This window comes from Numida meleagris, chromosome 1 (genome assembly GCF_002078875.1).
Source record: "Numida meleagris isolate 19003 breed g44 Domestic line chromosome 1, NumMel1.0, whole genome shotgun sequence".
Lineage (NCBI taxonomy): Eukaryota > Metazoa > Chordata > Aves > Galliformes > Numididae > Numida > Numida meleagris.
The window spans coordinates 168,167,246-168,180,943 of NC_034409.1; the positions used below are offsets into that span (position 1 = coordinate 168,167,246).

General features: G+C 42.6%; 1 protein-coding gene across 4 annotated transcripts in view; it reads right to left on the minus strand.

Moving 5' to 3' along the window:
• Positions 1-13,628, minus strand: part of ATP7B (ATPase copper transporting beta) — a 42,605-nt gene extending 28,977 nt beyond the window's left edge. The window contains exon 1 of one of the 4 annotated variants that reach the window (XM_021376844.1): positions 13,470-13,628. Coding sequence is in view for 3 of the 4 variants with exons in the window: in XM_021376828.1 (XP_021232503.1) it covers positions 2,110-2,358 (249 nt within the window). In the remaining variant the exon portion in view is untranslated. Of the gene's footprint in view, positions 1-2,109; positions 2,714-6,044; positions 6,287-13,469 lie in introns of those variants that run through there. The other 3 variants (XM_021376837.1, XM_021376828.1, XM_021376819.1) reach the window with 3 other exon arrangements.

Below are 13,698 nucleotides of genomic sequence, written 5' to 3' on the forward strand. Positions count from 1 at the left end.
ATCCCCCCACGGCTCCTCCCCAGGGCTGGAGCTGCCCCCCTACTCCACACATCCACCTCCCTGTTGCTGCCACGCTGCTCCTTATTTCTCACACCCAAGCTGTACCATCTCACGCCTCACAACTCCTTGCCACAGTTGCCCCTCCTGTGCCTGGGATAACAATTTTCATATCCTGAAATTAAAGAGCCGGGCTTCTCCTCATAACGCCAGGCAGTCAGCAGGCAGGGACACGGGGTTTGGCCTGTTCAGCAAATTCCCTTCTGCCTCTCCCTGCCTGCTTGCCTACACACACCAGATCTCACTTAGCCTCTCACCTGGCGTCTCTGAAGGTTTTGAGCTGCTCTTCTCCCCACACATCCTCAGGCTGAAATCAGCTCTTGCCCTCTTAACTTGAAGCACACAGCTGCCCAAGAAGAACGGCCTTATCTGTGCTGCTTTTTCACCTTACCCGCTCTCCTCTTTCACAACCTGCTGACTCACAGCGTTGGATTCAGGCAGGCAGTAGCGCACTACTGGAAAGCCACATGTTATTCATTAAATACTTCAGATGCTTTCCCAGTTTGTTAGAGGTTGCCAGTGAAGAACAAAATGAGGGCAGAACAGCCTCAGGAACATCAAAGGTCCAGAGTCTTAGTTCCATGCCTACAGAAGCATCATTTCTAGGTGGCAGGAGGCAGAAATTCAGTTCTCATCTTTCTTAACAAATCTCAGCAGAGCTTGCCTGTCCATCTTGTTAGTACATTCTGTTTAACTGGATCAGGACTTAAATGCTTGTTCTTCCTTTCCTCTTCCCCAAGCCTCATGAAGATGAACATGTCAGTAGTCACCCACGTTAGTGTTTACTTCTAACATGGCTTTGTATTCACTAAACAATTCTTGAATGTTAAAAGAGGGGAAAGAACACCCTCCCCAGCTGGAAACTGTGAAATAATGAAAATACTACTTCGAAGTCACGTGTTCCATTTGGGAATGGGATTCTCTATCAGACAGAAGATAGAGAAATGCTTATGCAGTTGCAGCCAGTGTTGCTGAAATGATACTATACACACCATATTTAAAAAACTTTAAAGACCCAACGGGCTGCTTTTAAGTTAAAATGAGCTATGTAAATCATACTCGGTTTAGTGGGAAAAAGGAAAAACTTTTTGCAAACTGATGGTTTCTAATTTAGAATTAAAGCAAAGCAAAACACTTTCCGATGTTCATAGCTCCAGTGGGAATGACGCAATGTATTCCAATGAACTGAATACAGAAGAGAGATCTTTTGGCAGAATAAAGTTATGTCGTGACTCTTTTACAGCAAACGTTTACAAAGTGAGAAGTAACTAGAGACAGGCAAAGCTTTCAGGTATAGCCACTCTGTCTTTGTTGTTTCTTTGCAGTCTGACGCTAATTATTTAAGCCATTCTAAGTGTACGTTGTTTCAAAAAACACAATATTTGTTCTTAGAGTTTGTTCCCCTTAAACATACAACTAATCCAAATTATTGTAATTTCTAACATAACCTTTTAAAAAGCAAAATCTTTTTTCTAAATAATAAGTTTCATAATGTTTTTATCAGCATTGACATTCATGGAGAAGAGGCTTAGAAAGATCAGTCTCCAAAACTATAACTCCGAATTAAAAACGAAATAAAATGCTGCCACGGATACATCACCATGAAGTTTTGTTAATGTCCACCCAGTAGTTATAAATAAATGACTCACCTACAGTTGTGATGTTTTAATCTTTCTGCAATTTCTATGATTTCAGAGAATAACTCAGCACAAGCACTTACCAAACTGTTCAAGCAGTCACAGTTCGAAAGGAGAAGGACTCATTTGTTTCCTTACTAAGAATCACCACTGTATGTTATTAGAGGTGGAGCCAAAAAAAAAAGCTCATTAGCTAATGATATAGCATACCTCATTACCATTTACTTTCAAAGATTAATTTCAGAGACCTCAAAGAGGCCTTGGCAGTGTGCTCTTGTTAGAGGGCATGGAGTCACGCTGGGGATTGAAGCAATTCCTATAAAGAAGGTTTAGCACATCAATATAAAATCCATGCCCAGCACATTTAGTTTTAAATTCCCCATTTCCCTCCCAGCACACGCAACAGCTCACCGACCTGTCTTCCAGTTGTATTGACTTCTGGCATTCCCGTGGAGTTACGCTGCAAAACTTTCTCTTCTTTCTGCAAGTTACTGCTTGCTTCCAGCGGAGACCCCGCTTTAGACCCTTCACCGATAATCAGTAGTTCAGGCACATCGTGAGCTGCCTGCCGCTTTCGAATAGACACCAGGGTTATGTTTTTGTTGTTTAAAGTAGCGAGGCAGGACAGCTCCCTTCGCATTTTATTGTCCAATTTTCTCTCCATTATCTTTGCAGGCTTTAAATATCGCAAAGCCGAAGGAAAGCTTTACGAGAGCAGCTATTCAGTGCCTTATCAGCAGCTCTTCTTTCAGCTACTTTTACAACAGCCTGGGGAGTTCTCATCAATGTGCTCATTAGGCATGCATAACGAAATCCCAGATGTAACCTGTGATCTTTGTGTACACTGCTCGCTGCACTCAGCTACCTCCTCTCACTGCCAGTTTAAATGCTTCCCACCAATTGGCATCCCTTGTGCTTACCAAACTGCATTCAGTGCTGCTAATCTTTGCACACGGCATTGTGGCCAGCTCAGCCTTTCACAAGCTACTCAAACATGACCTGTGTGCAGCAAGCCAGTGCATAATTAACTCAGTCAGGCATACCCACAGTTCCTGCAAAGGGCAATGTTGCATTTCCTCTTCCCTTTTCCATGAAATAGCCAGGGATTTCTTGGGTAAAAATATGGTCCCCGCTCACATTTTAACCATGCTTGTGATTATAGCATTCAATAAAATCCCCAGACTGATGGTCTTTCATTCATTTAAAACAGTCACTCTTCATTTCAGAAAGGAAAAAAAAAAAAGACCGAGTACAATACTTTTGCTTTTTAAACTGTACCTCTTTGCCATCACCAAGCTTAACTACTACATAAATGAACAAACAGAAAGCTACACCAGCAATTAGTGCCAGGGAAAAGAAGTTATTTCCTAGGGCAAACCCAGTTCCCCTCAGTTCCTCTCATCAGCTATAGGAATGTCTAACTCAGCCATACACAACAGGTACCATCACTGGAAACATCCATAGCCAAGCTGGGTGTATTTCCCCAAGGGTGCTTGCAGCAAATTGAGAACATTTGCAGCACTGTTCTAATGTGGTGAGTGGGACCTCAAGTTCCATGAGCTTTCAGCAGTGCTGTCCATTTCTAAAGACTCCCCCTAAACAGGTCCCTAAAGAATGGCCATGAAGGGAATTTATACAATGTGATCGATCTGTCATCAATTCACACCCTCCCTGAGTAAGCAGTGACCTCACTGCACAGCCAAGCCTTAAAATAATTCCTTTACATTTAATCAGAAGCCCTTGGATTTGGAAAATACCACCAAATTTACTCCAATGCAGAGATCAGCACAAAGGATCAACATCTCACACGGCTCAGGAAACCTGAGGGAACACACACGGTGCTCCAGCTGTCTGGCAGGACGGGTCCCATTCCTTCCACTTTTACCTTTACATTCCTCACTCCTCTGCCACAAAGACAGTGATCCAGAAAGTCACCATGCAGGACGTCAGCATCCTGGCTTCCTTCCTACCATAGCTTCCCCACAAAGATGAATCCTCAGCTCTGCTCACAGCACACAGTAAATGCGAGCTCAGAACTGTCTTCAAAAACAGGTCTTCTGCCAATGAAGTGAAATAGAAAGTACTCTTACAGTGCCACTTCGTATCGTTGCCTTAGTACACAAAATCAGCAATCATATTAAATTGGAAAAAAATATAAATTTTGAAAACGTTTTGAGAAATGGCAGTTCTAAAGAGCAGTGCTACTGTCAGAGAATACGGAGACTCCAAGTGTGTAATGGCACAAGTACAATTTAGGACAGGTCGAGTAGAAGTTTTACTAGCTTCTAGTCTTTGTCAGACCTCTCAAATTTCAAGGAATAATAATTTTACTGCCACACTACAAAGCATAAAGCATCTCTACTTGTTCTACCTGTATTTAGCTACGGAACTGATGAAAAACACACCTGACTTCAGCTGGAACGCTTTTCTTAAGAACTATGTCAAAGATTAAATAGTTTGAAGAATTACTGATTTAAACTGGTTTTGAAACAAGAAATGGAAAGGCAAATAGTTGGATTTATGTGAAAATATTTTGTTGCAAAGTCTTTAAATACTAGCGCTGCATCTACATACTGAAGATATAAGTGTAAGTTGAAAATCAATTTTTTTTTTTTTTGCTTTCTAAAACAAAACAGTTCTCTGATCCCAAACCAAAGATGCTCAGAAATTCAGCTCTGGGCAATAATTCCAGCTTACAAAGTATCTACCCACACTGAAAAGAATTTTTTTGCTGGGGAAAAAAAATAGTTTTCTATCACTCTCCACGTGAAAAGAGTATAAGATATATTTCAACAGGACTAACGGAATGGGATGTCAAACATCCTATTTAGCTGAGGACTCAAGCAGAGATATAGAGCAGTGGCAAATGGAATCTGCATAGCTGAGTTACCAGCATCAGCTCTTGGATAAGCGATGCCATTCCCAAAGCAGAAACATCCAAGAATCTCGGAAAACAAAAAATATGTATTTCAATTTACTTTAACAGAGGTCCTGCTTGATCCCAACCCCTCTACAATTCTCATGGCCCAGCAGCGAGGTTGGGAAGGCAGTGCTGCCTGTCTCACCTTCTAACAGCAGCACACCCTGCTTCCAGGCTGGGTTTTGCACAGCTGGGCAGCTTTACCAGGAAGCATCACTCAGGTGTGGTAGTGTGGGATTTAGGTGGCAAGTACAAAATACCTGTGCTGCTTTCCCAGCTCTTTGCTAGTGCTGGTTGAGATGGTTTTGTTTACGTGACAGAAAATGCAAAGCATCTGAAGAAAACAAAATCCTTTTGACTTAAAGCCTCTACAGTTCATTAAAAAAAAATAAGCTTCCCTCTTTATACTGTTGCTATCAGAGAATGTGTTAGACGCATAAAAACTACAGGTTTTCATGCAAATTCTGTTTCCTGTGCGCATTCGTCCTAGGTTTTATAGGATGATTTGTCCTGTGCCTTGAGGTAAGAAAGCATCTTAAAGTATTCTTAACAATGCCAGCAAGATGAGAAGCTTGGGCTCAAAGAAAGAATCAGTGGCCTGGAAGCAAGGGAGTCACACTGCCTTCACCTGCCCAACAGACGAGAGGAACGGGTTGGGACACCTGCACATCACGTCAGCAGAGGGATGAACTTTAACTTTTACACACTATGGAAATCACTATGAAATCAATTCAGACTTTGAATGTAAAACTAATAGTTTTTCGACTCTCCTCAAGAGATATCATTTCAAACCACTGTAACAAAATGCACTCAAACAGTGACATCAGGCTAAAAACCAGACTATTTCACTTCTGAATGTATTCTGGGTCCTATTCAAACTGTCTTCATGATGCAGCCTGCTTAAATTTTTGAGAATTTCCCCTATCCAAACAGGGCGAGAATGACTTTGGTTTTGACTGCAGGAATTGGAGCTTTAAGGAGAAGAGGAAAAAAAAAAAGGTACTACAACACTCACAGTAACTTCACGAACTACAGTCATGTTCAGTCATACCAAGCAGCAGCTGGAAGCTTGCTCACATTCCTGATACTAACAATGCCCCTGAGTTTTCCAAACTGACTGACATACTTACTACAGGGAAAAAAAAAAGACCTTTGTATCACTTAAGTGGGAACAAACTGGTCCATTTTCCCTCTTCACCAGCATCTGCTCTCAGTTTTGAGCCATGAAATCAGACAGATGCCTCCTTGGGTATAATGTTGTAAGCAAGCTGGCGGCAGCAAGCAGATCCCCAAGTGTTCCTGCAGCCTGAATAGCATACACATCCCTCAACAGCCAAGGAAGCGTGATCGTACATAACAGCATTTCTTATGCTATAAGAAATAAAAGGAAGCTTTATAAAACTCTGAAACACAAAGAATCAAATTCATACCTGCCATGAATACAATTGCTTAAGAGCTGACGACCTCATTTCAAACCAGTTCAGACCTTGGCTCCAGTTTTTCAGGTAGCAGCTTCAATCTTCTCTAAATATTTAAAAACAGTTTGTTTGCTCTAAACCAGCAGAAGTCAGAGGAGAACCTCTTCGGTAACAGGGCTCAAAAATACAGACTCATTTTTTAATTCCATGGCTTCTTCACAATAGCAAATTGTTTGGACTTGGTACTCTGTCTGCTTTTAGCAGTGTTGATTTCAGTACAATAATTTCTGTTATCTGTATTTATACTGCAGGAATTTGTTTTCAAGGGCCTCGAAACTACCAAGCTCATTGTATAATCCCCGGAAAAGACACACCTTTGGGGTCAGAGTTTAAGTGCAAAGAACAATCACAATCTGCATGGGCTAATTCAAGTCCAGATCTGCAGTAACATTCATCCAGGTGCGTGGCAGAAATTGTCAGGCTGTGCTACTATCGAAGCAGGATTTTCACTTTTTGGAACGGAGAATCCCCAAACTGCAATTTAAGTATGTGGGAAGATGGACTTTTTTTTTTTTTTTTTTTTTTAAAGTAAGCTTTTGTTTACCTTGTTGCAGGCAAACTAATAGTAGGCCCTAAGATGCCCTGTCAAACCTGCAACTATTTTTTTCCTAAAACAGATCAGGAACGTAAGCATATGTCTTCAGTGCCACCCAACTATTCATACGCTATGAATCTGTCCCAGACTGTAGAGCCCACACTTGGGAATTACTACTAGTTCCCTTCCAGCACTTGTCTCGTCATTCTTGTGGTCATGTTTGATGGCCTCAGAGAGAGATTTCATTTAGGTGAGTCACTTGACGCTATGTAAATAACACAAAGCACAACAGGTTGTAAAGAATGCAAAACAGACAGACAGAAAGAAAGAAAGAGGAGAAAGAAAAAAAGAAAGAAAGAGGAGAAAGAAAGAGGAGAAAGCTTAAATAAAAAGAAGAAAAGAGAAAAGAAAGGAAGAATGTAACCTGGATTTAAGCCTGTATTTCTGGTCCTACAGCCAGTGTTTAATCCCAATTCAAACTGCTTGGCCTTTGTACAGGAGTTTATTTCATCCCATTCTGCTTCTATACAGCATAATCAGCTTCCCTTCAAGAAAAAGACAGACGGCATCTGGTGTTTGCATTATAAACACCATATATAAAATACAAATACGTTGCCTCTGTTGGGACAGCCTAGATATGTAAGGCAAATCCAAATTCAGTTTCTCTTAACTTGTTTCTGCCTATCTTATATTGCCAGCTGTTGAGAACTTCTTTTCAGAAAGAGGCATTTCAGCAATTCCCAACCGTAAGAAAGCTTGATACCATCTCTTCTCAGCCCAGCACCCAGGCTCCTCACACATCCAGGTCTCTGTAAGTTGCTCTAACAGCTTTCCCGGTGTTCCAGATAAAACACAGCCTGCTGACTGGGCTTACTGCTTTCTCCGTCACCCGTGGGGTATTTTTCTTCTTCCCCAGTCCTCTGGACCAGTTGCCAATACTGAAAAACACAAGGGTGTTTAGTCCCTCCCTGTGGCCTTCCCCTTGCAGAGAGGGCAGACCCTAGGTGACCCTGGACATTGCTGCAGGGTGACCCTAAGAGCACTTTGTGAGCCCAGGGCACAGCCAGAGCCCAGCCTTGCTGGCACAGAGGTGGAAGGCTCCACACTGCAGCTCTGCCCTCATAAAGGTTTTTCTTCCTGATTTTGAGATCAGAAATGTGACAGCTCTCTGGCTGGTTCCCTTTGCCATGGCAGGCAACAAGTAAAGAAGGAAAACCTCTGATGAGGACATCACAGGTGCACAGCGTTAGAAGCATTGCAGTTCCCAGTATTTAGAGGTCCAAACTGTAACACACACGAGTTGCTGTTTAGCTAACCTATCCAGAGAACTTTTGCACAAAAACCCTGTTAATTATTTGCTCTTCAGGGCTGGGAACAGCACGGCACTGTCCACATCTAATATTGAGTACGAATTTACTGTCAGCTTTCAGTCAAGAACCACAGGCAGAGAGCTCCCAGCTTTGTGTCAAGGAACAAAGTGTACTTCAAGGTGACCAGGAAAACACACACTGCTTTCCTGGATAGAGCAAAACCTATTTACTGCCAAGACTTCTCGGAACTGAGCAGAGAAAAAAAAAAGATTAATTTGCTGTTATTTTTCTTCTGATGGAATGTCTGATAATAATTTCACACTACATCACGTAACAAATATGACAAACAGCGAGGAGAATTCAGGTGGAAATGTCAGAGATAAAGTGACAGGGATGAATGTAATACAAGGAAACCGCTGCTAATTTCAAGCAATCCCTTCAGCACAAAGATATGCTTCAAAAAACATCTAAAGGAAATAGCAACAGGAACGTTTCTAGAAATTACTATCTCAAGCACTGAACACCTGGACTGAAGTAGGCAGTTACAATTCTGTTTTGAAATGCATACAGCATCCCTCAAGTTGCTTTCTGTGGTATACAAGCTGGCTCGTCAAAACCGAAACTGGCTGTAAAAGCAGCGTTTATTTACTGCACGAAAACCTGCCACTTAGGAGCTCACCTCAGTCTGTGCTACAGAAAAAGGATGTTTCTTCCAAGGACACTTGTAGTCAAAGCTGGTGCACACTTCTTCTAGGTGAAAGGAAAGGTGGTGACTCAGGGACCTACTTTTAAGCAGCCCTAGTTCAGCCCCTAATGGAAAATCTCTGAATCTGTGCCATGGGAAAACTGCTGACCTTTCAAGCTTTCTATATCCCTGGAATGGAAGAAGGTCAGAGGAGGTGGCAAGGCACAGCGCCTGCATCTCTCATGTCTGGACTAGCCAGCCTCCTCCAGCAATAGTAACTCTCTTCTGTCCTGCTTTGCAGACAGTTTCTGGCTTTTTTCTCCTTCCTGATCAGTGCCAACAAGCCAGGCATGAGCACAGAATGCAAATCCTGCCTTGACCTGGATTCACAGGAAACTGTTTGAATTCCCATCCAAATAGCACTGCCCCTTGCCTCCCGAAACTGGCAAAGGGACACGCACACAAATACAGTGCACAAACACATCCTGAACAAGTTAGTGCAGGCTTCTCTTTTTCAGTCTGTGAATCCTTTTAAGTCTGACAATAGGGGTGCCTATTTCTGAGAGAAAAAAAAAAAAAAAAAAGACAGTGAAGTTTTGCATTTTCCTGAGCAGTTTCGTAATTGGTTTCAACAGGTGTTAGGGCACTACTGAGATAGAGATGGTCTTTCACCATCCCCTTCACGTTCTGATTAGGTGCATACAGCCATATCAGCATTAGGATCTGTGTAATGGAGAAGGAAAAGAAAGAGGAGTTCAGGCCTGCTATTACCAACTCCGAAATGGTGCACGTTCCCCTCAAGAATCACAAACTTCCAGCTGAAAAAGCTGAGGCTTGGAGTGAGTCTCCATGTTATTTTGCGAGGTTAGTAGCGTCACCAGGAGGGCTATCCCTGACAATCCCATTTCTGCCTGTGCTCCCAGTCGCTTGAATACGTTTCTTTCATCTGCCCTGAAAATGTCAGCCACTTTTCCTGCTGTGGACTGTTCAGGAGAACTGACAGAGAGTCCTTGGGAAGTTACAACTCCAGCAGTGGAACTGATTTGTTTTCCTATGTAGTACTTGTCCAACAGGAACAACTCATGTAAAATAATCTCCTGTTAATAAAAAACCATGTGTTCCACTAGAGTAAGTTGCCTGTGATAAGATAAATAATATGCTATAGGAACCCTTGCAAAAGCTCTGTATAGATCCATGTTACTTAATATTGAATTGCTTCTGCAATCGTACATTGCTTCTGCCAAAAAAAAAGCCAATTTTTTCTCACAGATACATAATACAAGCATCCATGCATTGGAACACTGAGCTAAAAAGTAAAGCTGACAGTTAAAAATATACATATATCTACAATTGCTTGGATTTAACATGTAGCATAACATATCAGTAAATACAACCCCATAGCGTTTTGACCTAGATATGAGTTACAATTTATTTCTAATACTTGCTTCTTGCTTTGCAAATATTTAGAACACATCTGGTACAACTTTATTTCTGCCTCCTGCTACTACGCAAATAAGAACAAATGTACTTTAACATTTAACAGCCGAACACAAGAAACGTGCAAAAGGGAGAAACTTACTGTGTACATGAATGATCTAAGATTCCTTCTGCTAAAAATGGTCCCAGGCATTTTGCCAGCTAAGGCAGCCACCATGCAGGAGAAACTCAGTACTACCCAGTGTGTGTTCCAGAAAGAAAGTAGCCGACTGTACAAGAAAGCATAAAGGACCACATGACTGTCATAAGAATATCCTTACACAGTATTAGTCCAGTTTCTCCATGTTTGTTACTTGGCAGTAGTCTTATTTGACCAACTTTCTTGTTCGTGGAGCCCTCAGCAAGAATGAGAGTTACAAAAACGTACTTAAAAACTGTCTCAAATGCCTTGCAGGCTTGAGGAGAACACATTGTAAGTGGATTCTGTCATTTGTTTTGAATACCTCTTACTTGTTTGCATAGATCTTCTTTCAGAGTGAGGACCTTAATAAGGAGAGCAATTAAAGGGGGACAAAAGTGCTTACAGAGGCAGCAAAAGATGAAAAGCTTGGCACATCTCTGTGAAGGTGAGAACAAAGCCAACTTCATGACACGGCTCATTTAATTTATTTGGCATGTTGGCCACATGAATTTCTGCAGTCAGGACTTTTAATAGCATTCTCACCGATGGAGTAGGAACGCTACAGGGAACTCAGCACTGCTCTGCTGACGTTACTGGCAATATCTTAAAAGCATACATACAGCATCTTCTGCTACATATGCATGAGAGTTGGGAAGTGATGACGTTCCAGTTAGCTAGTGCTGGACATTCACACATTAAAGGTATCCCCTGCGGTATGTAAGGTTGCCAGCAACACAGTTTTCACACTGCTTGTATCAAAAGCAGAATACCCTATGACTAAAAAAAAAGCTAACAAAAACACTTTGAAAGTATTAATGCATCTTATTTTTTTTTTTTAATTACTACAGGATAGACTACAGAAAAAAATAAAACTAAGATGGTCAACAGACTGGAGAGCCTCTCCTGTGAGGAGAGCCTGAGAGACCTGGGCCTGCTCAGCTGGAGAAGAGGAGGCTCAGGGGGATCTCATCAATGTCCACAAATCCCTGAAGGAGGATGCCAAGAAGTCAGAGTCAGGCTCTGTCAGTGGTGCCTGGTGCCAGGACCAGAGGCCGTGGGCACAAACTGGAGCACAGGAGGTTCCCTCTGAACACCGGGAGCACTTCTGTGCTGTGTGAGTGATGGAGCACTGGCAAAGGAAGCAAAGCAGTCCAAAAGCTACTATAAAACACAGAGGAAGAACTACAAAGGAAACAGAGGTGCTACTGCATTGTCAAGCAAAACACCTTCCAGCTGCAAAGTCGAGTCTGATAAAGTTGTGCCAGGGATGGCAGAGATTTCAAAATAGTTACTTGAACTTCACAGTTTGCATCTGTAGCAACTTATGTAGTTTCTATGAAGAAAAACACATCTGAACCAGAGAAGTAGAGGTTACAAGCAGGTTCCAGGCAGAAACACTGCAGCTGTTCTTCACATCCTTTTGTATCTAGCCTGGATGTCTTTTGAAGAACTCTTTTCCTGCTTAGCATTGGTAAGGATCTGGAAAAGTTGTACCAGAATACCTTTTTTCTTATGCAGATGTTCTATTACCATCTGGCTGAGCTACAACATACAGGTCATAAGTAGCCTGCAAAGACATCGTGTTCCCTAGATTATTCCAAATGGAAGTACCCATCAAGAAATAAGTGCACATCATGAGGAAATGTCCATAAAACCTTAAAGCAAGAAAGCAAGAGGAAAAAAAAAAAAGAATATAAATCAGAGAGATGCTCCTGCCAAAACAATTCCCCTGGTCTGTCTATTGTTTGCCTTGGGAGCAAGAAGAAGAAAGAACAGTATCTATGATTATTTTGCTCTTGAACTGTTACCAGGAAAATTACGTGACTGTATAAGCCGTGTAGAACTCAAGCTGGCCAATCAATCTGCATCCAGGCAAAAACGTCAATATTTCTGGGAAGTGCCACACCTACAACCCACTATGCACAGCTGGCGAACAAACTGTGAGGCTAACCCTGCTGGGAAGCTCATGCACTGCAAACACGTCGTTTGCTGCCATGTGGCAGATGTTTCTGTTGTGACTGGAAATCAGTCTTTTCCTTCCAGCTGCCAAAATGCACAAAAGTATACATTCCTTAACAGGAAATCTGTGGAACTCCCAACAAATTATTAGGTCATTTCAGGAAAATGAAGGTGCCTACTTCATTAATTTTTTTCTTGCTTCCTGAAACTCAAAAGCATTACTTCTTAAATAAGCTGCAGCTAACCTGTGATCCATCTGCTTCATAAAGAAATTCAACCCAAGATTCACAGGTTCCAAAGGAGTGGACATAAGCTCCTTTTCAAGTCAGTGGAAAGACGCACAAATTTCATCATCTAAAATAGACCAGACTTGTTCCCTGGAAGAACGGTGTCTCTCCTCTGCATCCAGGTAGTCAGCTTGATGTCACAAGAGATGTGCCTTGAGCTGAGAGATGTGACTCCAGCACAGGTCCCTTCTGCAACCATCCCAATGTGTTTCTCAGGCAACTGGTTTGCTGGGGAAGGGGAAGAACACTGAGGGAGAGAAACTAATGCCCGTGGCACCCAACCTAGGAAAACAGCTGGATCAGAAATTAAATGTTAGATCACACTTGGTGGACTTCCCTACAGAACTGTTCCAGAGTAACTGCTCACCTAATGGCAGAGATGAGGTCATAAATGCTACTGTCAGTTGTACTTAGGACGGTGAGAAATACTTAAATAAAAACACCAGTAACACAACTCATAGAACGCTAACTTTCAAAGCTTGATACAGTTCCATTCTCATTCCCCATGTGGAGAATTATCACAGAATCACAGAACTGTAGGGGCTGGAAGGGACCTCAAGAGATCATTTAATCCAGCCCCCTGCAAAGCAGGCTCCCTACAGCAGGCTGCACAGGTTGGCATCCAGCTGGGTCTTGAGTATCTCCAGAGGAGGAGACTCCACAACCTCTCTGGGCAGCCTGTTCCAGTGCTCCAACATCGTCACTGTAAAGAAGTTCTTCCACATGTTTGTATGGAACTTCATGTGTCCAAGTTTTATGCCACTACTCCTTGTTCCTACCATAATGCACCACTGAGAAGAGCCAGGCCTCATCCATTTGCCAATCCAGTCATTACTTACTTATCTCCCCCCAGTCCCAATGGAGCAGAGACTTTATCTCTCTCTTCTGGGCTATAGCAATGGCCAAACTCAACACCATTTTCTGCTAAGACCTAGGGAGACCTTCACAAGCATCCCTACCAGCCTCATGACCTCTGAACTCACCGAGGGCTATGACATGAAAGAGACTGCTCTGGCCTCAACTAGGCTGAGAGATCACAAGCCAGTGCCTGATTTCTTCAGAAGACAGAATGAGGCAGGAAATAAAAGCACGGGAGCCAGGAGCAAACTGCACAAGCGCCGCTCAACTCGCTCCCAGAACACGCAACCCGTTCCCGCTCCCCCATGGCCACGCCCATGCGTTGTTCCCGCCCATTCCTATCCCCACCCCTCT